Source organism: Diorhabda carinulata, chromosome 6 (assembly GCF_026250575.1).
Source record: "Diorhabda carinulata isolate Delta chromosome 6, icDioCari1.1, whole genome shotgun sequence".
In the NCBI taxonomy this organism is placed as follows: domain Eukaryota; kingdom Metazoa; phylum Arthropoda; class Insecta; order Coleoptera; family Chrysomelidae; genus Diorhabda; species Diorhabda carinulata.
Genome location: NC_079465.1, coordinates 6315586 through 6341874, shown reverse-complemented (window position 1 = coordinate 6341874; position 26289 = coordinate 6315586). Strand labels below are relative to the sequence as shown.

The 26289-nt window shown below is 32.7% G+C and overlaps 1 protein-coding gene across 1 annotated transcript in view; it reads right to left on the bottom strand.

Moving 5' to 3' along the window:
* Positions 1 to 26289, bottom strand: part of LOC130895868 (protein O-mannosyl-transferase Tmtc3-like) — a 184691-nt gene that overhangs the window by 23168 nt on the left and 135234 nt on the right. Inside the window, exons 8-10 of the mRNA XM_057803442.1 lie at positions 25405 to 25769; positions 14691 to 14953; positions 11662 to 11866 (exon numbers count right to left, since the gene is read on the bottom strand). Of these exons, the coding sequence (XP_057659425.1) occupies positions 11662 to 11866; positions 14691 to 14953; positions 25405 to 25769 (833 nt within the window). The remainder of the gene's footprint in view (positions 1 to 11661; positions 11867 to 14690; positions 14954 to 25404; positions 25770 to 26289) is intronic.

Here is a 26289-nt window from a genome sequence, read left to right as displayed (position 1 = left end):
AAATCAAATTTACACCAGATTCTATGAGATCAACAAAAAACTTCGGAACTGTTATTCTCGAGCTGAGAAGAGGTGAAACATTTCGGTATTCCACTTTTCATTTGTGTTATTAACTAACTGTTATATTTCTACAATATACTGCGATTAAGGACCAATTTTTTGAGGTTTTACACTTTTTCGTGATTTCATATGTCTAGTGAATCAATTTGTAATCAGTTAATGAATATTTTTTCTTCTTCGTAAGACTGCTGATCAGAGCATGCTTGGAATCATGAATTTCATTTAAAAAATCCAAAATTAATCAATATTTGAGCTGGACTGATTAGAAGTGTCAATCAGTTGAGATGGGTTAGAAATGTCTGACGAATTACTTAAATAAATTATGAATTGGTTACCATGAATTCTCTTCAAATAAATTTCTTTTATATCCCACCAATGGTTCCAATATTGCAAATTGGCAAAAAGTAAGTAATTTTCCTAAAATTTTTGAATATATTATCATGAAATAAGATAAGCAGACGACTAACTGGATCAAAAGCTTTTGATTAATGAAGAACTACACGTATAACTGGACCTTACTGGTAGATATATAATTAGGATCAGCCTAACAGGAGTAGGAAAAATAGATTGGTATTAATTTTGAAGGCAGAGAGAAGACAAAGGATCCCATATGCGAGAAAAATGTCCAGCTGTATACAATAAATAACAGTTTCTAGAATGGTGCTGGTGTAGACAAAGGGCATGGTATGAATGTAGCTATTGTAGATGAATTGAAATATGCCGAGTTTAAAAAATTGATATCATAGTTCATTGAAAAAATCTTACGTTATACAAAAGTGTGAAAAGTTGTCCAAAAAGTGGAGAATATTTGTTACTTCTTTTAAAATTTATCTGATGCTAATTTGGCGCCACCTTTAATTAACACATTTTATTGTTCTCGTTACCTCTACATTCCATAAAATCGATATGAAACAGGATAACCTTCACTTTGATTCCACAAATAACTTCTTATCATTGGATCCCATAGGAGTTTATGCCAAATATTTGATTAAATGTATGAAAATGATCTTCACATCACATCAAAATTCAATCCTAACATCAAGAAATGCACTTAATATTCACATCATACTCAGTGCCGTTTTTCTATTTCAGAAAAATTCCTTGCTCTTGCTCTATATTTCTCAGACTGCACTTTTATGTCACTGCTTTGCTTTCTGGAGTTGTTCCGCATGTCAGATACTTGGACTTTTAGTTCGAGTTGCTTTTATTCCTAGGAAACTTACTACAAACTACAGATGAACACGCTGCTTTCCACAAAAAAAAGTAGATGAAAACTTACACAGTTAATCAAGGCGAGATGGGCCAAAATCAGAACGAAATACAAACTTATATTAATCTGCAGCTTCTATAGCCAGATGTGGAGAATAGGTTATAAATCATGTGCAGATATAATTAAAAATACGCTATTCGTTTTTGGCTTTGTATGAACACATACATTCATTAGAAAAAAATGAATTATGATATCTTGAATTTGATCACAGTGTAGTGTTCATTAACCAAATAGAATTGTGTTTTTTCAGTAATTACTAAGATGAAATTTGAAGTATTATTGACAGATGAGTTTGAGTGTGAAATCAAAAATAATATGATGTATTAGGTTTTTTTTTCAGATAGATTACAATTAACTGGAAAAAAAATCATCACATGTCTGAAATAATTCAGAAATATACTAGTGGTAAAAGGAAGATTTTTATTAAGAAAGATATAGAGCAAAAAATTTGGGAAATCTTAGATTCCGTCATTTCAAGTACTAAAATGAAGAATTTGGTTAATATATGTTAAAAAGATGGAAATGGGGAAAAAATCAGGAACAAACACATAAAGAAAACAGTGATTAAAAGAAAAAGCAAACAGTAAATTAGTTACTACGTATAATGAGAATAAGCCAACAACAAATAGCTACGAAAATGATAGAGGTTAAAGAGGAAAAGTAAAGAGAAATATCTGGAAGAAAATTTATCAAATAGACATGTAGAAAAAAACACGAAAATGCTTGTTAGAGACAGAAATATATGGAGAAATAATGATAAAAAAAGATTTATCTTAACACTCAAGTTTCGAGAAAAAAAGGCAAATATATATAATTGGATATGGATTTATTGTTTTCAAAAATATTCTCCATTAAGATCACTTTTGCATGCGTTTGAATTAATTGTTGAAGGATTTGTTAGATTCCGATTGAGGTACCTCCAAAACATGTCAACCGCTTCTTCGGGTGTAAAAAAACGTTTACTTCGTAATTGATTTTTAATCTCGCATTATCATGATGATGGATTGATAGACAAATGTTCATGCAATATTGATGTATGCAAGTGGAATTAATACACAATCTCAAGGTATGTCACATAACGATTTTGCAATATTTACACACAGCATCGATGTTTTCTGTCACAACAGCCGATTTTGGATGACCTCCATGAAATTCATCCTGTAGCGAGCTATGGCCACGAATGAATTCGGAAATCAGAAAAACACGGAGGCTTAAGATGGTAGTTCATCACTAAAACTTGACGAGTTGATTGGCATAATGCTGTTGGTTTAATCTACATCGAAAGTGATAGAAAATAATTGCACGAAAATGTTCGCGACTCAATTCCATTTCTTTTGTCAAAATAAATGTTTCAATTATCCGTATTCAATTCAAATAGCACCCGTATGGTAACGCGTTCAAGTACGTTCACAATTAAAAATATCAAACTCTATGATGTCAATATCATATTCGACATATTCACATCAGTCTTGCCATATCTCTAAATTCAAGTAGCGGCACTAGTACTTGAACCATCTAAAAATAAAAAACAAAAATTTAATTTCAAAAGTGCCCAAAAAAAGTTTTTCACTCATATATATCAACGAAAACCATTTTGTATGATTAGAAATCCAAATTTAAATGCATTATATCAAAAATATTAGCAAATAAAACATATAGAATGTAACAGGAAAACATTTTTGAAGTGTAGTTTCCAACCGGCCACAGTCGATACGAGAGTTTGAGTCACTGGGCAAACTTCCGCATTACCGGAAAAAAAAAGTTGAGATGTCTGTTTCATTGATCTGTTTTCGGAATTCTTTGGCCCTAAAACCTACATTATAGATACACTGGTAAAGAGAAACTGTGCTGTCACGGACAACAAGAATTCCAAGAACTGAAAACTATTAAGAACAACGGCTTTAAAATACAAAAGTGGATGTACTCTCTTGAATCCTATATAAAGTATCACAAGTGTGAAAGATAAATTCTCATTTTTTTATAAACGTGTTGCGAATTCAACATCATGTGAAATAAGACAGAAAACTATTAAGAGGAACAAAGATGGGACTGTTCCAATTACAAATTAATAGTGCTAAATTTTCAAGTAATACTTCTTTGACAACTTTTTTCCAAAATAATTTAAAGGAACGCCAAAAAAGTTTAAATTGATTCGTAGTCGTAACTTAGTTTCACGTGTAAAGATATTTTATTGTGTGTTTTAGCCCACTAATTTCATTGTTTATAATGCTAAAGTTATACTGCTTTGCAAAGTTGAGGAATGCATGGAACCTACTCAAAATTGCTTTAATAACTCCTTGGTTCTCAGAACAATATTCCTATTGTCGGATATGTATAAATTTCTTGTACTTCGTAACTAATACAGATCAGGATACAAATTTTTCACAACGCAAAGTTGACAAAACACACGCAGCATCGAGCGACATGATATCAGAGAAATTTATTGCCAGTTGCAATAAACACTGTAAAAGTGGAACTAGTGCGTGTCGGAAGACAATATGTAGTTTGCTTACAAACCGAGCACCGAGCTTTCTCAAAGAAACCGCCAAAGGCAACCGTAGTACTATTGAGGTATTAATTTATTATTATTGTTCACTTCATCAGGTTCATTCCATTACCAACCAACATTCCATTAGTAAGCTTGAATTATTAGAATTAATGCAGCTAGTATGAAAATTCGATTCTATAATCTGACGAAATCGCAGGACAAGCTACTCTCTTTTAGAGGTACTTAGACTCTAAATTATAGCCTTGGTTTGTGCCTTGTTATTCCACCACCTCCTCTTTCTTTTCCCAGAATTTGCAGCTATAATGATAAACGCAGCACAAGCACCAGAAGCAAATGTCTCCTCCATTTTACCAACACCACTGATCTGACTATAAGTATCCAAATTAAGTTGATGTAACCAACAAAGAAGTTGCCTACATCTACAAAGTGTTGTGATTTCATATCTCGGTCTGGACTAGCATAAGATCCCTATAATTCTAAATCTTCTAAGAAATGACCCAATTCAATTTTGTTGATTTCAATATAGAGAGTAAAGTAATCCTTAGACGCAGCATAAATTAGCTTAACTTTGTTATCACTTTCATTGTTATTTTCTAGTAAATTTGACTCGACTTTCCAGAACAAATTCATATTTAAGCTACCACTTCGTTTATATATCCCATATATTGGAGACAAGCGACGTTAAAAACTTTTCCATAATCATTAGGTTCTCTTTATGAGTCTGGTGAACCACTGGAGTCTATTATTTGTAATAAGAAACCCCAAATAATCTACAACGGGTCAATTTTTATCGAAAATATAATTTCTCTTAAGACGATTAGAACTTTTTTCTATCAGACTTGATGTAAAAACTTGTAATGGGAAAGAAAATAATACGTTAAATGATTATTGCTAAAGTTAAGTAGATAAAAGTTATTGGCCCACAATAATATTTAGAAAATATCGAATAAGTAATATGTTAAGATAAATGTTCAAAACCAAGTGTTAAACATAATAACATCAAGGAAGGAACTATGTTGAAACATATAATAGGAGAAGATTGAGAAAACATTGAAGTATATAAAAAAGACATTTTTGAAACGTTGGAACATTGAGACAAGGTAAGGAACAAATGACATAAAACATATGACCAAAATGGATATAGGGGGCTGGAATGTAGGGATCACTAATATTATCGTTACAACAGAGAATGACAAAATTGAAGAGGCATCGGACTCGCTTGTAAGTGTCAAAAGGCAAGAATTTTTTAGAATGAACGGAAAATTGAACGCACGGATTGGGTTAAATGTATCATTGAAAAATGTGATGAATAGTATAGCAAAACATGGTGAACATAGTTACGGAAAGATGGATCGTGGTTATATCTGTACGGTCCTGAATCCAAAAGGGTCGGCGTTTTTAAGCTTCAAAGAGGAACTTTCTTGAGAAAAATTGTAGCAACGTTGTTTGATTAAATGGAGATAATTGTATTAGAAAATTATAGAATTGTGAATACTGAGTTGTGTATCTGGAATTGACTAGCATGAAAAGAAAGCTCATACCCAGGCTATTGTGAGAATTATCCAATTTTTCATAGAATATGAAGTTAATTTGTTACCCCATCCGTTTTATTATCCAAAACCAAGTTAGAGTAATTTTTTATTTCATTTACCAATGTAGAAAGCCGGATGGTAGATTCATTAACAGCGATCTTAAAGCTTTGACTGTCTACAGACAACAAAATTGGTAAATTTCAAAAGAGTATTATTACTTGTACGAATAACTTGAATGCTTATGTGGAACTATGAAATTTTAAAATCCTTAGATTTTATGAAAAATGTTAGAATAGCTGAAGAATGATCCGCAGTCTTCACAATGGATCAATTTGTGAAATAGAAGAGAGAAGAAAGTGAAAGAATAATCGGGAACAAATCACGAAATATAAACTTGATGAGAGAACTGTATAATATTAGAATTCCAAGACAAATGAAAACTCGTATCGTAGATATAGTGCACAGTTTATTTTGAATAAATTAGTTTTGTGAATATTTGTAAAGTGTAAATAGATTATAGTATTAAGAAACTATTCTGTTCGTTCAAACTCTATCCCACACCATAGAAATAATGAGTAAGGACATAAAATAGAAGTAAAAAATACGTTATAATATAGTTGATAATTTTCTCGGACTAATAGTTGGGACTACGCGGTCACTTTTATTTGTGTCACTTTAGTTATTTCCAACTTCAAAAATTCTTATCACGTTTTAAATCTAATTTCGAAATGGGTCAACAAGGTACATGTGAGTATCCTGTAAATCACGAAACAAGAGAGCCATTTACGGTGCCATCCCGTCCTTTGCAATAAAAGGGATTTAACATAAGAGAGGCTCGGCACATGGGCAACAATTTTTTACATTCAATTCCAATAGAATTCATACCTTTTCCATTTTTAGGGGATCAAAAAAATGAATACGGAACGAACTATTTGCGTGATTTCAATCGTTGGCATTTCTTAAGTATACAATATGTGTAATGTTCTGAATCTAGAGTACTTCCTTTTACCATTAATTGAGAAAGAAGAAAATTATTCAGGTATTGGGATCTAATACTATTTATTTATCATTCCAATGGATGTACTAAATCAGTCCAATTTATTGCATATAAAGAAAGAAAAATTCATCGAAATTGTTTTTTTTTATCATAAAAATATATTTTGAGACTTCGGAAATGGCAACAACGCCTGGAATAATCAGTGGAAACGGTGTACTAATGTGGAATAAATTTTACAGTCTCATATCTTAATTGTCAGACCTCGCACTCTCCTGTTTAAATCTAAACATTTGATTTTAGCACCTAGTTCCGAGTAATCTTATTATTAAAAATTAAGTCGGGTGGAGCTACGGCTGATCTCTTCGCGGACTAGGAGATCGTTGAGCCCCTGCTTTAACATAGTATTAGTAATTTTAGGCTAAATAAAAGTTCATAGTTGATCAGGTGGCTACAAACTCATGATGAACCACTCAGCGAATAACATAAACCGCAGTAAGTATGATTCTCACCTTGTATTTGCTCTTCCTGGAGAGAGGAGTACTGGCGAGTGATTGCCAGAGATTACGCTCCTTTTTGTTTTCAAAGACCCAAGTCTCGTGAGCTATAGTGACATTATCCAAAATTTTGGATCAGGTTAGCACATGTTGAGATTATCTTGGTACGTTAATGATAGCATACTTAACCGTCAGTCTGAGATGAAAAGTTCTCACACTCGCGTGGCATTGTCAGCTACGATGGTCGTTGATGGCCGTCCGTGGTTGTTCTTTTCATCGTCATCTTTCCAGCATATCAATAGGCGAAGTGACTTATATAGAAGCAATTTATTTGATAGGGATTGTCCTCGTTCTCCGACTGCTCCGAGCATACTGAGCAGAAGTGTTTGGTTAACGAGCTCCATTAGCAGTTTTACCGGGTCTTAAGCTTCGAAGTGTAGTCGCGTCGCAATAAAGATACTGAAGTTACGTTGAAGACATACTAATCACTTATCAATACAAATAGAAACGTTTAGGTCAACCTGTGGTGATTGAAAGATCGCTATGCCGTTGTAGGAGGGCGATGGTCTATATCTATCTATATTTGCTGATTCTCATATATATTTATTTACAGAAATATTGATGTTATTATTCATAAGGTGAATGTTATATTATGTTGTTATATTCTAATGGTACGTGTGTTTTGGTTGACTCGAAACGCATGTTTATTAATTTATCGTGGCTTACAGTCGAACTTACCGTTTTTAACAACTTTTTCGTTTATCAATTTGAATTTTAAAAAAAAGTTTTCCCGTGATCTGGAAAATCTTATCGGTTTTTGAATTTTTTAAATCAGTAAATCAGACATTTTTGACTTATTATAATTACGCTTCCCTATATCATTTTGTTCGTATAAGCGTTAGCTATCGATTTTTATAAATTTTGCGATTACAGTGCTTTCGGCCAGCTCCGGATATGATTATTATCTATATTACAAATATACCTTGACCCTATTCAAAACTATAGCAGGGGAATGATTATGGCACATTAAAATGGTTTTATAACAGGGAATTTTGACATTCATGCTGTAATTTTGGAAATACCTCCAATACACATTCGTTAAGTATACTAATAATAAATTGGCCATTTTATTGCTAATAAAACCGACTAACGTGTGAGGTTAAGTTTTTGATAAGTCATAAAACTTTTCAGTCCAGTCGCTCAATGTTATTATTTTCAGCGAGCCTTAACGCAACGTAACCAAGATACCCCACGTATATACGCAGAAAACATAAAAAAACATTCACAAACTAGGAGTCGGCAAGCTTTTGAAGCCAGAAGTTAAAATTTACTAAGTTACAAAGGAGTTGCTAAAATTTTTTATAACAATATTTATTCCAATAGTTTTTCTAATATATATATATATATATATATATATATATATATATATATATACTGAATTATAAAAAGCAGAGAATTTAGATAGTTAAATCAATTAGAGCATTCAATTGAATCTGACTTTTAATTTGTTGTTTCAAAATTTGTATTATTTAGTGACTTCCGGTTTAACTTATTATATTAATACAAGAGATTGGTTGCTCGCACGAATAAGTCAACCCATAGTTCTTTACAACTCCATATATCTACCAACTTCTTCACCTTATTCATAGTGGAAGACTATTCCAAGCACTGAATATGAGGGCCTCTACTGACGAAAATTGATTTACAGCTGTTCACTTATGTTCTCCACCATGTTGATCTCATTTATATTTGAGTTAAATGGATTTACTTTGAGCACGAAAGTACTTATTTTGGAGTGCTCGAATATTCCAGAAAATACACCCTTTGAAGTTTTGCTGAAGCTTCCAATTTCTAAACAAAACTTGAATAGCAATAACAAAAAGATGGAATTAGTTTACGTGCACTTTGACGATCGCACTACCCGAGGATGCATGACTAATAACACATCTTGGTGGGAGGAAATTGGAATGCTGGTTGAAATATCAAAATTGGCACGGAGGCAAGAGAATTCATCAATTGTATCGTCCTTAACATTTACCAAGTCAGCTTAATAAAGGATCATGTTTACACCATTTTTTGTAAAGTTGTCATTGATCTGTCGCTTTCTCTAGAAGGGTTGAAACGAATGCCTTACGATTTTTTTCACAATCAATTTTACCTCAAGAACAAAAAATGAACAATCTGTGGAATCTACTCGTCTTCCCACAACAGAATGCAAATGCAAGACTGCCCAGGACCATCGCGAAATAGTACGACCACAAAGATTTGCTGCCAAAAGTGCAATCGCTTTTCGGTATAGTGTACCGCTGGGAAACAACTTATGAGGATGCAGATTGATTCGATGAAGTTGATGCAAGTGATTTAACAATCCAGAACCTTTTTCAACTGCTATTCGAATGCCAGTGATGAAAGAGTCTAAGTGGTTGGTGAACCTGGGACAGAGGAGCAGTTACACTAATTCTTTTTTTAGAAATCCATTTTAACTAGGTGAAGATGATTATTTTGATAAAGTGAATATGATGATAAATATTATAACAAATATTATTTGATTTATTACTGATTTCATATTATTTTTTTTGTTAAGACAATGTTTTTATATTTGATTTCAATTTCCGTTCCTAATTATATATATTTAGATTAGTAGTACAAGTTTATTAGGACTTTGAGCCCATATTGACATATTTTAAACTTAAACAAATGTTTCCTACATCATTTTTGTGATTGTTTATTTATAATACTTGAATGATACTTGAACGACCCCATATATTTTGTTTTATTTGTCTCATATTAAAGCTATTAGCGCCATACTGAGTTTCTACGTACAGTCGATGAATCCTTAGAGTGAATTGTCGGCAATATTCCATTAAAGTATCTCATAGTCGCCAGTTAAAATAGAAACTTGAAAAAATAACTTACCCTTAGTAATCTATTGTTGGGTCATCCATTCAAATCGATCCTTTACTTCCCCTTTTGAACACAAAAGGCATGCAATAATGCTATTATCGTTATAATAGAATGTATCAATATTTTTAACAGCGCAATTAATATTACAATGGACTTTGATAATAAACTTCAGTCTTAGTATAAAAGAGATACTTATATTTGAATTTTTTTTTTATAAATTGGAGTTAATTATTTCGATATGTAATTAATTATAAACATACAGTTAATCATATGCCTTTCTCCTAGTAAAAATATTTCAGTGGATAAAGCCTATTTTATTCTTTCATATTATGTTTTATCATTCATATAATGTTCCTAAATTTCTCGGGTTTATGTGATTACCTATTGTGTTTACATACAATTCCTGCAATAAATGGAATATAGAGTATTTTCAAACAAAATAGAAACTGTTAGCTATATATTTTTGTTGCCAAGCTAATACTTGTCAGTTCGTGAAATTTGAGGATCTGCAATAAACAAGAGGAAGCCAGGTATAAACATAAATACTTCAAAATCTATCCGGAAGGAAAGTAGGTATTGAATTTGAAAGTAAGTTAATAGTAAGGTAATATTTTGCACTCTTTATCATTTTCCTTTTACTCTCATGATAAAATAAAGTCAATTTTTTATTTAATCTTGAAATGAAAGGAAAAAAATGAAAATTCAACTTGAGTTCGATATACACTCCAAAAAATTTAAAGTTTAGAACATCGTGGTAAATTTTCTAACGCCACCGAGGATGGCTCAATTGAAGAAACAAGTTTTAAAAAGTCTCTTAAAAAGTTACAAGTCACTGTAACCGTTTATTGTAATGTTTTCAACATCAACAGCTGACCTTCAAATTTCAGAGTTCTATTGTATCTGTATTTCTTGTCCGAAATGTTCCTTGTGTATACTTGTAGTGAACCAGAATTCAGTTCGTCCTCTCTACAAAATCTACACTGTAGACCAAACCAAACAGCTAATTTTGGTTGGTCAAGTACAAAGAATGTATAGGGAAAATGTTGGTATCGCAGTGATAGCTTGGCCAGCACGCGGTCTCTACCCTAATTCCAAAGAAAATATGTAGGACAAGCTGGAACAAAGCCTCCAAGGTTATAACTTAGCCCCTACCACGGCTTTGGAACTCAAGATGAAGTGGTAGAGGAATTGAAGATGATTTTTCGCATTTTCCAATAAAAATTGAATTGAAATTGTAAATATAACAGCAGACAAACTATTAAACTGCGCTGATATTTTTGCTCTCAAGTTTGATATCGTTGATTGCGCTGCTTATTCTTTCAATTTTTATCACGAAGGCATGGTCAGATTCTTTCTTATGAAAATCACATTACCAAGTTCAATATTCACCATAATTCTCTATGTTGTTCCCCATGTAACCGTAATTTTTATAGATAATTATGTCTATGTATGTTACAAAATCGTCTACTGATATAGATCGTGAAGTCGGTCCTGTTCGATTATGTTAGTAGAATCTAAATTTTGGCGAATGTGACGGCAATTTTTTTTATATTGTTTTTTATAACTTATTTACAGTATGTTGTGACAGTTATTATAGAATCAATCAGTAGAAAGGCTTTATTGTGCCATTTCGACATATCTTATGATAATATCCAAAACTATAGCAGATGAAGGGGCACATAATACTAATATTCCTTTAATAACTAACAAAGTTTTTAGGATTTTACTTGGAAGTAGATTGTAATTTCATTTGCAAAATGGAAACCATTAAACTTACTTTGAAAATTTGTCTATACAATCGGTCACACCCTGAAAGTAAACTCACGAATGATACAATTTCATCTTTAGTTTTGTACAGAACTTTTATACAAAATTAAATTGTTCGGAATACTCACATTTTCTGCCGCATCCAAGTCTTTGATGTTATTTATGTAGATATCTCCGAGTAGTATCAGTCCTTTGACATGATCTGGATGATATTTGACTAACTGGTTAAGAAAGGGGGCTGCCTCGAGAGGTCGCTGGTCATCAGCAAGTAGTAGAGCCAAATTAAACAATGCGCTTCGAAAATCGGCTTTAAGGTGAACTGCTCGACGAAACCTGAAAGTAATTATTGAAGATGAGTTCACATGTTAGAAGATGAATTTGTATCGATTTATTACTTTCGACAATAAAGATTTTGAAGTGAATACATTTGTGGTGCTTATAAAATCAATTTAAATATGATTAAAACTAATCCAGGTATTATTATTGATCCATGTATTTTTCATGGGAATGAGAATCCCATTGAAGAGAAAATATTGAACAGAAAATGTGCAGGATAACACATAAAAGAAAATCAACTAAGATGGTTCGGAAATATAGAAAAGAATGAATAAGGATTGAATATTCTAGGTTAAAACAATGAAAATCAAAAATTAAGGAAGACTTACAGTTACGAAGAATAGAGGGAAACAACTACATGCGCTACCACAAAGTACCGGAAGAATTGGAGAATTTGGAAGAAAGAACCGACAAAGAAGTGAGAAAGTAAATTTTCAATGTATTTAACCGATTCGTTAGTCTGAATTTTGAACATTCAATTTGATTGCTCTCAACTGCAAGCATTTTGTCTGTTGTTGCGAATTTTGTGGTTGATAATGTTCACTTGTGACTAGTTTTTATCAAATCTACCTTCAAAATTTCTTGAACAGCTCCAGTTACTTCGTTTTTGATTTTTATCATTCGAGCAGAAGGTTTTGAGTCATGAGTAGTTCAAAGAGATGAATGAATGAACATTTCAGATCATTTTTGCTAAATATGTGTGTACAGATTATAGAAAAATTATATCAGTGTTGGTGAAAAATACTTCTTCAGAGTATTCTTGAAGATTTAAATTTTTCTAAACATGTTTCAAAATTGTTGCATCAAGACTGTGAGAGAAAAAAAGGAAACGGTATTACTTTTTGTTCAAATATTAAAAACTTGTTGGTAAAAATGGGCTTGAGATAATAGGAACCTAACTATTAATTGACTGCACAAAATGTATTTCTATGACGTGATAAAAATAAGTACGCAGAAACAGCTATTCCTCACAAAGGAAAAGTAACGGAAGATTATAGTGAAAAAATAAAATGACAATGACTATAAGTGGCTAATTTGTATCAGTTTCTTAAAAATGGTGAACATTTTTATCGGTCAACCAAGTGATTACACTAAGTTGTCCTGTTCTATACATCTTCAAGACAATAGAGCTAAACAAGAGCATTGGGTGAGAAAAAACTGGTCCTTGTTGGAAAATATGGAGCGTAGAAAGAAAATAATAGATATTAAAGCAGGTATTTTTGATGGCCCCCAAACTGGACAATCTACGTAAGATACTCAATTTAAAATGTCACGACGACAGGTTTCGTCTGTGTGAATCAAAAGTTTCTCGGAAATAAAAAATCAGATTACTTGTAGAATACGTTCAGCTACAATTAAAAAGTATTGAGTGCAATAAGAAAATGAAACTCTTCTTCCTTTATAGTCCCCTAGAAAGGTTTCCGGAAAATTTAGGAGATATGAGCGAAAAGCAATTAGATCGTATGCCTTTGGAAGAGCCCAGGGTTTCTGGGATACGAATATGTCTGACTATTGTTGGTATCATTTTCAAAGGTTCACACGTCAAAGATCAGCATTAAGTTGTTTAGAACCCAATTATAATTATTTTAGTAAAATTTTTCTCAGTAAATATATTTTTTTCTGTTTTATACCTATACATGGTATTCCGAGATGCAAAAAATTCGGGAGTGAGTAGATGACGTGAAAATAATGCTGTGACATTTAGAAACTATTACCGAAATATACTTGGAGGGGGCACATTGAGTCTTTCTCTTACCTGTGGCTTTCAGGTACATCAGTGAAGATGACCGATGCAAGTCGTTCAATTTCATTTTACTTTCCTTATGTTTGGCATCGGTGTACGGCGTACTTTTCCTGAGTGTTCTATCAAAATTCTATGACTCAATTTCTTTTATTATGGGCAAAGGAAAACGCGGTAATGTATATTGAAATGCAGGATGATAACAAACAAGTCTTCAACCTAAATCATAGAAATCTAATTTGAAATAAATGAATGGCACTTTGAAAAATATGATAAAAACCATAAAACCGTTTTTAAACCAACTTTGATCGGAAAGGTTATATTTTCAGTACACAATTAGAAAAGTGGCGTCTGAACATTACAATTTTAGTTGTTAGAAAAATAACTACAATTTTGGAAATTTGGCCAAATTTGTGATTTTTAATTAAAACTGATATATTGCTCTTACTGCAAGATGATTATATCAATTTTTTTCACAAAGTAGCATAACCTAAACCATTTCATCAAGTTGAAAAATCGATCAAACAATTCAATTTGCTACCTTTAGATTATACATAATGTCCTGTAAAAGTTATGGATTGATAATCATTGGGCATGAGCCTCCTCTGGCCTTCAGATAGTAGTATAGAATTATTTATTCCGTCAAACATACTACATGGACATATGAAATCATCAATTAAAAGTTCATAATGTTCGAATGTAAAATTTAGAAAATATACTGAAATATGAGTTCTGATTTTCATTTTTGACGGCCTATAACTCAAAAACGAGAGATCGTATGAGAATAATTTTTCATGTCACAGCATTATTTTCACGTTATATACCTGTATTTTTGAAAATAATATATATTTATATGATCAGCAGCAGCTAAAATTTCTCTCAATTTCAATCATTAAAACATTAAAATAATATTGATTGGTTGATTTAACAAATTTGATTAAAAATATTATCGACAAAATTAATTAGTGCTAGCATCTATTATTACATCAATATAAATACAGAAGTTGTTTTTTTTTTCAATTTCGTGTCATTACGTATTGACTTTCAAATCGAAATATATTAATTAAAGACTGTCCTTACCAATTTTCCGCTTCCTCTATGTTTTTATCATCCATAGCTAGCATTCCTAGATTAAAATGTACTCTCTCATTATTAGGATCTTTACCAAGAAGAATTAGTAATCGCTCTCTAGCTATTTTACGTAAATCGGCTCGACCGAATTCTTGTAGTAGTATCGCTGAATTCAATAGGGCTTGTTCGTGTTCCGGATCGAATTCAAGAGCCTTGTCCAGGTAAGCCAAGGCTTGCGAAGCTTTTCCCTGCTCCAAAAATACCACTCCCAACTGAAAAGGTGAAATTTATTTGGAGTTTTAGATTTAAATAAATATCGAACTCCGGAAAGAGGATGAAGTTTAGTTAAGAAGTATGTTATTGAAATAAATAAAAAAATTGATATTAGAGACGTTTATGAAAATTAAATTAATTCAGATTCGAATTCTAAATAATCCTATAAACTCTCAAAGTGTCGTACAGTTATTTGGAAACAACATGATGTTTACTTCGAATTAAAAAGAATCACCTAATTATAATACTTAATGAAATTAAGTGAAAAAACAATTAGTATAAATTCGAAGAAACACACTCTATAACAATTGAATAATGAGATTGATGCTTTGGAAATTATTTATTATAAAATTATTCATTGACAATATGGATCTCTCCAAAATCATTCTTTTTCCTAATTATACACTGATTCCGGCGATTGTCCAGGCTTTATAACCTCACTCACCACAGTTTTTATTTTCAAAATAGAGATAGATCTCGCGAATAAGGTCTCTGAGAATGTTTCTAGGCTTCATGGAATGACTTCAAACTATGCACATAAGCATAGTTTTCACTTTCAATTTGCTCTTGCGGGCTTTTTTTGCTCTTGAATCATTTTATGATACTCTCTATTGAATATGGTAATTCATTCTGGAGTCTTACTGAAAAAACCAACCAATAATGATATCGAGCAGCAAAGGATGTCTTTCTGCTTGTTCCATGTTACAACTGTCATGTGCAATTGCCATTCGATGTAATTTTTGCAGCTGAATATTTGTTTCATTTGCGAACTTATAGCTGAAGAAGAATTAATAATCACATGTAACTGGAAAAAATTTGTGAGGATATAGCAGGGTGACCGCATTTTAAGGGCAAGTCAAAAAGATCAGTTAATTTCCAAAGTTCGAAAAATAGTCTGGTCTTAGCCATGAAGCTCGAGCGAGGTGCCATCAAGCAATGGAAAATGGATCTTTTACTCGAAAAAATTGAAAATTGTGTAAGTTGCCTGAAGTCTAAAAGACATGCCAATTATAAAAGTTGGTGTTGTAAGAATCTTATACAACAAAAAGTATTTGGAATAATTAAAAGAACAATCAAGATTAACGGAAAAGTCTCCAATCTTTGGAGGTTATTATCAATTGAAAAGGTGTTGGAATAACAAATTTCTTTCACTTAACTGCTTCCTTAAATCCTTAAATTCTTTAAATGGGAGGTAACAAAGATATAAGACATTTTTATTGTTCAACACTTATTTCGCCGATTCTCTAGTCTTTTTAACCCTTTCAAGTAATAATTGCCATTATTGTTCTCTAAATAGGTTTTCACGTATGCGCTAATGTCCTCGTTAAGGTTAGGAAACAAAAAAATGTCCCTAGGGCCTGATCTGGTATATACAGTTTGTGGCAAATTGTGAATTGTAGCTATTGGGTTTACCAAAGAGTGAGAAGCTGCGTTATCCTAATGAAAAAGCTATTTTCCTTGCAATTCCTCCCTTTATGGTGTCTAATAGTCTCCTGTTATTTTTTCAACGTTTTCAGTAAAGTAGATGAAGACAATTCCATTGCTATCACAAAATTTGCAATCCACTGTTTTCTTTGTTTTTTGTTTCATTCGAATTATTTTGCTTAAACCGCCCTTTTCTTAGTCAATAAGGACTAGGAACCGTTTATGGAACCCTAATCCGATGGTAATCCGATACCATTTTAAAAACTTTATTAATGATATTGCTGATAAGGCTACGTTTAAATTATCTCAACGTATTTAGTGTATTGATAAGTGATACCTGATATCTTCTGATTAAGTTCGGAAACTTTTGAAATAACCCTCGTCTCTCCTGTTTTCGAAAAAGGAGCCCAATTAACTCAAAATGAAACAATTTAGATCTTCAAGATGCTAATTCAGAATTCTGATTACAATGTTTCATAATAACTGTATTAAGAATTTGATAATTTGATAAATAACTCAAATTTCATTCTAATTCTATTCAATTTCAGTATTTTATTTCAAACTTGCTGAGAAAAATTATGTTACAAATATTCCTATAACAAAATTAAATTGAATTTATATGGAAATAATATTTCTGGAATTCTCTTATTGCCTAACATCGTCCAAGTTGCTCTGGATATTACACTGACTGGAACATTGCGCATCTAGGTCAACCGCTAGATTTTATTCAACAATAATAATTGAAGTTACAATCTGGCATTACTGTTACTGAAAGGCGGAAAGATGAAATCGTCTCGAAATTGCTGTGATTGGAAATCGGTTTTCACGCCGCGAACTAAAGTTTTGTTTTATATTATTCCCTTCTATCTCTCCCAGTAACAAATAACGGCAAGCGATTTCTCTCGATTTAGAATACATTTCAAGGTAATTCCTGGAGAAGAGTGGATTAAGTGAGGGAAACGTAAATGAAACTGAATGCAATAAATCTTAATAAAAGTTCGCTATGCTGGAAAAGAAATTCACCTAGCAAGCTATAAAGAATAACACCTGACTTGTGAATTTTTTTCTTCAATACTTCTCATTCAATTAATTTATTTAGAAAAATATATGCGTTTGAAACATTAAATCGAAAACTATTGATATTTGTTAAGTGACTTATCTAAGTTTACCAATGAGTATAATATATATGAGTTAATATCCCACAGTGTTTTTCTCATTTCCATACGTTATATCCCAAATATTGGAAAATATGTTGGAAAAAATGATTTTGTACGAGTACAAAAAGCAAAATTATTTATTAATGTGCAGCTATTGGCCGACAGTTATCTGAAATAATATCCAAAATTTCTTTGTTTCGACTGCTTTCAATTTTTTGAGGTGTGTTGTTTATGATTTCATTCAGTTCATTCCATAAACAAAACTTCATAGCGGTTGAATCAGGACTTTTAGGCAGCCAGATGATATCCACCTGTTTAGAGACCGCCCAAACAAAAGGTTTGCAGTATGTGAAGTAGCGACAGCATGTTTGAACAAAGTGTTTTTGTTGTTTCAATCAAAATTGTCGAGCTCTATTTCTAGAAAATGTTTCAGCATGTCGTAAATGCAGACTGAAAAGTCCGGAGGCAGTTATATAGCCTATCCCGCATCTTTAAGATATTGTGGTCTTTGGTTTTTCTTGGGGGTTTTTAGAAGACCCGTGAGGGCAGATGTTGTCTTTATATTCAAGGTGATTCTTCAATATCTGCTTAATTTTGCAAAATATGTTCATTTATGTTGTGAAGGTGATGATGGATTCGAATACACATGGGACCTTACTGATAGGAGACTTGCTCTCTTGTAACTGATGTGCAAACGCTCCGATTTTCACTATTTCTATCTCCTAAATAAATGAAAAAACCTACTAGTAACATATCTTCCTTTTATTAAGTTCAAAATTCATTCTTCATTCACTTTTGGTATAGTACAAAATTTGGACCATAAAATCTGTAAGAGCAAAGCACCAGCACATACTACAGCACATTAAAATTTGTTGAAAACAGCTCTGTTATGAGTCCCAATAAACCTAAAGGTACCAGTACTATGTAATCCTTAGGTTATAGCTGTAACCTAACGTAACCTAACCAAATCTGGAGCTATTATTAGGTAAATATAGAAAATTATTTATCATGCCTTATATTAATTCAGTTATAGTGTTCAGTGATTGAAAATGCTCTCGTCATAATTATCTTTTAGACAGTTCATGTGAGGGCAGATTTGAAAGAAGCTCAAATGCGGTATTTTAATTATAATTTAAGTTTGTTTCAAACAACACATGATATGAATGATGTTCCTTATAGTAAAAGTACTGCTGTAGTCTGTACAACTGCAGCTCACTCCATGACGAACAGTATGCTATGTACTATGTACTGAGTTGCTGACTTCACTCTTGAGGTAGCCTCAGAAAAATTATTTGCATCAAGTTAATCCGAAGAGAGCGCATGCTAAATCTGTCGATGTGTTTATAATAGAATGGACTGTTGTACCAATCTGCTGGATACACATTAGTACCAAATTATTCTATTGCAGGTTGGTTCTGGAAATTGTTGTGGCATATTTACATACGAGTGGTATCCCAACTATTACTCTCCTCAAAGAAATAAGCCTTCACTGGACATCAAGCTGACACTTTCTCACTATAAAAAGATTTCTTTTGCTCGTTTACAATTTCAAAAAATTGGACACGCGCCTCGTTACTAAAGAAAACCATCGCTTCATAAGTAAAGTCAATAATGAGAAATTCAAATGCATGTACTCGTGCTTGCCAGTTACGTTTGGTTGAGTCTTAAGGATAATTATCTTGTATGTATAGAAGTGAGGTTATTTGTGGAGAATAGAAAGCCTAGAATGATTGGACAGTTCTAGAGCGGTCGTATGCTTGCTAAGAAACCGCTTAGGAGATTGCAAGGTCGATTTTCTATAACAGTCAATGTGTACTGGAGTCGGAACTATTCTCTGTATGTAGATTATTTCTTGTATTTCACTAAATTTGCTGGAAAAACATTGCGAGGGGGAATGCAATAACGAGATTGGAGCACATTTGTTTTAGAAGAATACATTTCGACTTTGAAAACCTGATTCAACTAAAACATGTCTACAATTTATACTCACAGATAAAAGAAGCTAAGATGTTGCTGCAAAGACTCCAAAATGCTTCGGAAACATTGAGGATTAACATAAACACCAACAAAACGAAATTTATGAACAATCTCCTTATAAGCGAAGGCATATCGTCAAATGCTACCTCATACACAGCATTTCGCTCTGAGCAGGTAGAATCTGATCTTTAGTCCCACGGTAACCGTGCAACGATATAACAAAGAAATTCCTGAGAAGAATAAACCATAACCATAAGAAGACTTATTTTTTCTCGTTGACGATGTTAAGAGGTAAAACACAGAGAGCGTCGTGTCTGCATCTAACCGGAAGGACCGTATTTGTTGAAGGTCATTTTGTTACTTTCGAAAATACTCGGATCTTCTCTTTCTTCTAGTTCCATTTCGGTGAATTTTAACATGTCACTTCCGTACGTACTAAATTCCCCATCTAAGAAGAAATCCATGAAAAATATTTGTCTCATAACGTTTATAAAATTAAGTACAAAAGTCAGTTTGTATGAATATTTAGACCATTAAATCCGCAATGAGATTGGGTTCATAAAGGGGTAAATTTAGGAAACTAAAGCATATTTTTCAATCAGATATACCATTATCCTGGAGAGAGAGGGGTCAATGACTATTCCAGTACTTTCATACAGAGCAGAAAACCTCAAAAAACATTCTTTTTAGAGAAGAAGCAACTGCATCAGGTATAACTGATGCTCTTCCAAGTGAATTCCAGAGTTAAAATAGAACTGAGCTAAGTTTGCGGATGGACGCTTGGTAAAAAATATTTTCGAATGAAGATCTCGTCAGAACGCTCACCAACGTGATTTTAGAAGAATCCAATCGAACTGGATGAATGCCTCTCAGAACTAACTCAGATGGTTTCAATTACTGGAGATTTTCAGATGAGTTGAATGATGTTGAATTAAGACACAGAATTATTCAAGTTTACTCCTACTATTCACAACGCCATCTCAAAAGTTAGGACATTTCCTTGTCCCACACTGGACTATTGAAGTTCAATTTGTATCAATATATTGTTGTTACTCTGATTGTACATAATTTTTTTATAAATTATTAATTTGGTTCACAGAATAATTCAAATTTCATTCGATGTATTGATAAAAGATAGAACTTTTAATAATAGAGTACTCTATGTAACAAATATATATTATTATTATTGGAAATCGAAATAAAACTGCAGCAATCTGTTTACCAAGCAGATTACAAATTTCAGTTTTACATTCTATGATTGTATATTTATTGCATGAAACAAACATAGAACAAAACAATAGCTGTGACAGTTAACCATTATCATTTAAAGTAAAATCTGTTGACATGTTTTGTTTGTTTGCACAAAGGTAATTTGATTATGGGGAAAATACATGATAATTATTTTCGGGTGAATGATCGGAAATCGGAAGATTTTAATATACAATTGAAAATATACCGCTGTCGTTCGAATATATCTGAAATAAATCACACACAATAGATTATTTTTCGAGATGACTTTGAAGGTGCAAAAGATATGGAATTTGCCATACCAACTTTAATATATGAAATGTATTTCAAAGTTTTCGGATTTGAGAGATTTTGCTCCTAGTTCTTGATGATATAAGTTTAAGATTCAGGTCTGTGAGTTGCTCTTAACCCAAGATCAAGGTATTTAATAAATATTCCAATTTAAATAAACATAGGATACTTACCTATAATAATCCGATCCTAAGTGCAAAGCTAGTCATAGTAGATATTCACAAAACAAAAAAGTCAAGGATTGGCAACAACTGTCGCAATTGAAAAAACGAACCAAATAAGAAAGCCAGTATGAGAAATCAAATTGAAACCTATTCGTAACTAAAAAAAGGAACAGTAATGGTAATCTAATTAAAAGTGTAGACGAAGTTGAAAACGATTTTATTCGAATAAAGATATATATGTTATATCAACAAAAGATACATACGTCGTTGTTATTAACAAAAGAAAATTCAAGATTCATGAATGGATTATCATCAGCAGAAATTTTTTGAAAATTGGTTTTGTAATTATTTGCTTTCAAATATAAGGGAAAATACATCCGACAAATGAATGTATGTCGGTGGTATTGCTAATACTGTCGAACATACAGTATTGCAACAACGTGGAAAAGAAATCTCAAATACTTATGAGTCTTTCAACACCAAGGAATGATCTTTAAGAACCACGCAGACTACCTAGTAAACAAGTTGAAGAAGGCAAGAAAATGACTCGGAGGAATTACATCCAAGCTAGATCTGAAGACCAAGCTCCTTATCCTCATTGTACTTTACCTCAACCCTAGCAAAAACTCATATTGGAGCGAGTTGTGAACATCCTTTAGTACATGAGGACACACCAGGTCAACCATGAGGATCAGAAGAAGATACAAGATATGTTGAAGGATACCGACAGTGAAAGTCAGTAATGTCAAGTCAGATATCTAAGGCCTGGAAAACAACTGAATCATGATCGATAGGAAAAAAACTTAAAAAAAAAACAAAAAAATGAAGTGAGACTAATAATTCGTTAATGTAGTAGTGACAGTTTTGACAAGTAGATTTATTCTTTAAGGTTGTTTCTAGTTAATATGTTTGTAAATAATACAAATGTTCTTCTTAGTACAGGTAGAAAGTTATTATTTGATTTTGTATTTATTAAATGAAAATATTTTCAACTAAAGTTGATATTTTTGTTTTTTAGCTGAAAAATGTGGTACTCAATGTTTTTTTTTTAATTAGATCGTAAATCAAAGAGACTTGAAGTTGGTGGTTCAATCATAATGGGCGATTCTTTGTGTCAGTTATGTCAAATTAAACCATGAAGAGGTACGCAATTGTACATCGTATTAAGATTGTTAAAGCCTTTTATACAACTGAAAGTTTGAATTAAACGCCCTCCGTGCAGTTCATAATTTTTTTTTGCCAGCTGAAGGACGTAAATTACAGTAAACCTAGTCGCATTAGTGTGACAGACTCGATGTCATTCTCAACATCTAAAGGACATCATTTATGTGAATTTTGAATGGAAACATTCCACTAGTGATGTTTCCATAGCTGTTGCATCGGCAACATTCAGCCGCCCGCACTTCTTCGAAAATAAAGTCGTCCAAGCATGTTATTGTGAGATCATAACAGACAAGGAAATGATGGTTGTTTGGAATGAGAAATTCAATAATAAAAGAAACGAAAAATTTAAGAGCTCAATGCTCGAATTTTTATCAACAAATTCAGAATTTTAGTATAGAATTGTTTTTACATGTATATATATACGTTTGGAGGAATCGCTATTATTTTCACCCCAATTTGGGGCATGAAATTTGTATTCTCCTGTATTTTCCTAATAAATTTCGCTTAGAAAAAATATTTAACAAAAAGCGTCGGCTGATTTCGTAAGCGTCTCTTGAAACTTCACACACCCACTTAGAATTGGTTTTATCACAAAACACAATATTTTCTCCGCAAGGCAAGCACATTCATCTCGAAACAAGTGATAATGTTACCGAAGCGGAGAGAAAACCGGCATCCTTAATAACAAACATCAGAGATGTTGCGATATAAAGAAGTCTCTTTTATAAAAGCCTTACGTCCCTACGAACCTATTCAGTTTTATCAATACATCTACGCGCTTTTTTGTAATCTTTGTTTACTTTGAAAAAGGGCTCTGACGTCGATATCAACATGGGCTTTATATTCATGAGGTTTGTACCAACAAGGACGGAAACCGCACAATGATCCGTGAACACCAGAAAGCAAATATTGGGATATTGTAATTATATTGGAGCGACAAATGGGTACGAGGGTGCGTATTTTTCAATCTAAACTTTCATTTTAATATTTCATTACGCTCGCTTCTAGTTTTCGATATCAACAACACTGTCAATCGAAGAAATATCAACACAATAATAATGGGAATGGATACAGCAGTACAAAGCTACTAACAGCAAAGTAGAGACCTGAAGATCAGCATTTATCAAATTGAGTTGGGAAATATATCTACGCAACGAGATTTCAGATATTTTAGAGGCTTAGTTTATGTTTGATAATCGTTTAAGTGAGTCGTCATCAAGATTTTTCTGAAAATGGAAAAAATGAGTATCGAAGCGTGATTCAATATTTGTTTTTAAAAGGCAATAGGAGTACGCAAATGAAAGAAGAGTTAGATGATGTGTACGGAGACTCTACACCATCATTTACGACCGTGAAAGTTCAGGCATCTGATTCCAAATGTAGTATTAACTTAACCAAATGGTACTGGAATATCGTCGGACTGAAGACTGATGCATGCGTCAGTTATCTTAGATCTAGTGACTTCATACGAGGCTTTCCAATGATAAAAAAGGGACAGTTTACACTCTGATTTCAAAATTGGTGTACAAAAGAAGATTTACTTCGGCTACTAGTGAACATATTAAAATAAACAATGTAGAGAGGGAATCTAACACGAAAAAACTTATTTAAGGAAATCAAAACTGTTAAAATAGGTTCTGACAGGAAGAATATAGCTGCTTGTAAGTCCCGGGAGGTAAAGAGGTCTGATGTAATTATAGAAATAAAAGCGAAGAGAAATGATTTCCTACATATGAATCCCTCGACTCCAATCGTGCGGCTAGCGGGAGATTCGAATGTAGCAAATAATGGTATGTATTGACAAGGCCGAGGTATCTCACCATCTAAAATTCTCTTAGGGTATTCTTCGTCTATCTCCACGACCAACCATTCAGTGTGTACTTCGAAGGGCACACGAACACAAACATCAAAGGGACTTCCTAACGAAGTGAATTCATTGCGTAAGTTATGCTTCTACAACGTCTAAACTATTAGTTTAGCCGAAGTTGAAGCAGATATTTCCGCCTTCAGGTCTTTCTTTCCAACAAAGAAACTTTTACTGCTTCAAAAAATTAGGGAAAGTCATAGCAAATATTAGTCCAGTGGTTCTCTATGTAAATGTAAACATTTTTAGTTGGAATGACCCGATTAAAAGAGCAAGCACCCTCTGAGAAGACGAACTATAGCATGCTTATTAATATCCAAGCAATAATCCTTGGTGCCGCGTTTGCATTTGTATGAACATTTTCCAGGCCTGAGTAGCTTTTTCGTCGATTCATAACTGTAGATGGAGCTTAGATCTACCACTATGCTCCTGAAGTGCAAACGGGCTTCGAAAATGGCAAAGACCGTCTCATTCGCCGGAAAAGTGATAGCAACAAGTTTTTGGGATAGTCATGGAAACGTGTTCATCGACTTTGAAAAGGTAAAACGAAACCAGAAAAATATTGCCTCTGATTTCTTGATAAGGTAAAAGGAGGAAGTGCTTTTCCATTCAGACTACACACACTCACACAACAAATTAACGAATTCCACTTCGAATTAGTTGACCTTCCCCCTTACTCACCAGTTCTTACCTTACCTCACAGTTTTGCTTGCAGAAAATTGAATGGAGTTAAAAAGCTTAGAGATTAGAGTATCACTGGAAAAAGACTATAGTTTAAGACTTGAAGAAATGTTTTTATTCTATGTCGGGTTGAAAACTTTTCAGATAACACTCAAATAGCTAGTGCAAAAAATGTAATACGGAACAAACCACATATTTCCGAAGTTCTTAACTGAAACACCAAGGGGAGGATATAGAATTTCATATTTAATTAATGAATTCTACCTAAATAAGAGTTTTTGGAAAATATATCGGAAATAATGGTATTCAATGCCTATCACCAGTACAATTTTTCGGTTCTAAATTATTAGATAGATATCTACATATAACACTTACTAAGTAAACGAGGATAATGCTCATGTATACCATTTACAAATATCGTATTTATATTGATTTGTACACTTGACTACTAAACAATAACAAAATACTAAATTACTTACGTTGTAGTAAATATCAGGGTTATTGCTGTCGTACAGAAGAGCCCTTTCGTATACTTCCTGTGCCTCTTTGGTTCTATTCAACTTTATCAATATATCACCCCTATTAATATAAGCTTGAGTATAATCCGCCCTCATACTTATAGCCTGCCTATATAGCATGTCCGCTTCTTCCAGCCTCGTGGAGTTTTTCGATATCAAATTGGCGAGATTCAAGAAGACATTTAAATGATTCGGCGCTATTCTCGCTTGGTAGCTTTCGCCTGGTTTAGCTTTAGGTAGAAGCGACTTCGCCTTCAAGTACGCCTCTTCGGCCTCTTTAAACATCTTGAGATGATTGTACGTTCGACCTACATTTATATGAGCACCTGAAACGATTCAAGAACATATCGATCAAAATGAGTTTAGATAAATTGGAATGTGCTGGGGTGTGTAAGAAAGTACGAAAAATATGAGATAATATAGAAAATTTTATTATATATAACTTAATTTTGATACATTCAAAAATATATATAGTATGAAACCATGTTTTAAATAAAATTGTTTAGATCCTCGTTTTAAAGTTATGAGAAATGCTGGGATGTATTAACTTTTACTTTGAATTACACACACTTCAAACGTTTATTTTCAATGAAATACTTTTTTAAATATTTCAACGATATAATAAGAATAATATGATATATCCAAGTCATATTAGATGTATTCATAGAAAGTGAAGCAGTGAAGTCGGAAATATAAGTATACAAAGAACAGAACATGAAAATTCGTAACCTGACTGGGCTTCAAAGCATTCTAACAAAGTACAAGTTGCCTACCAAATTTTGCTCCACCAAGAGCTATTTACGATAACAAGTCGTTGATATTTTACACTGATAGCTCAAGATTGGA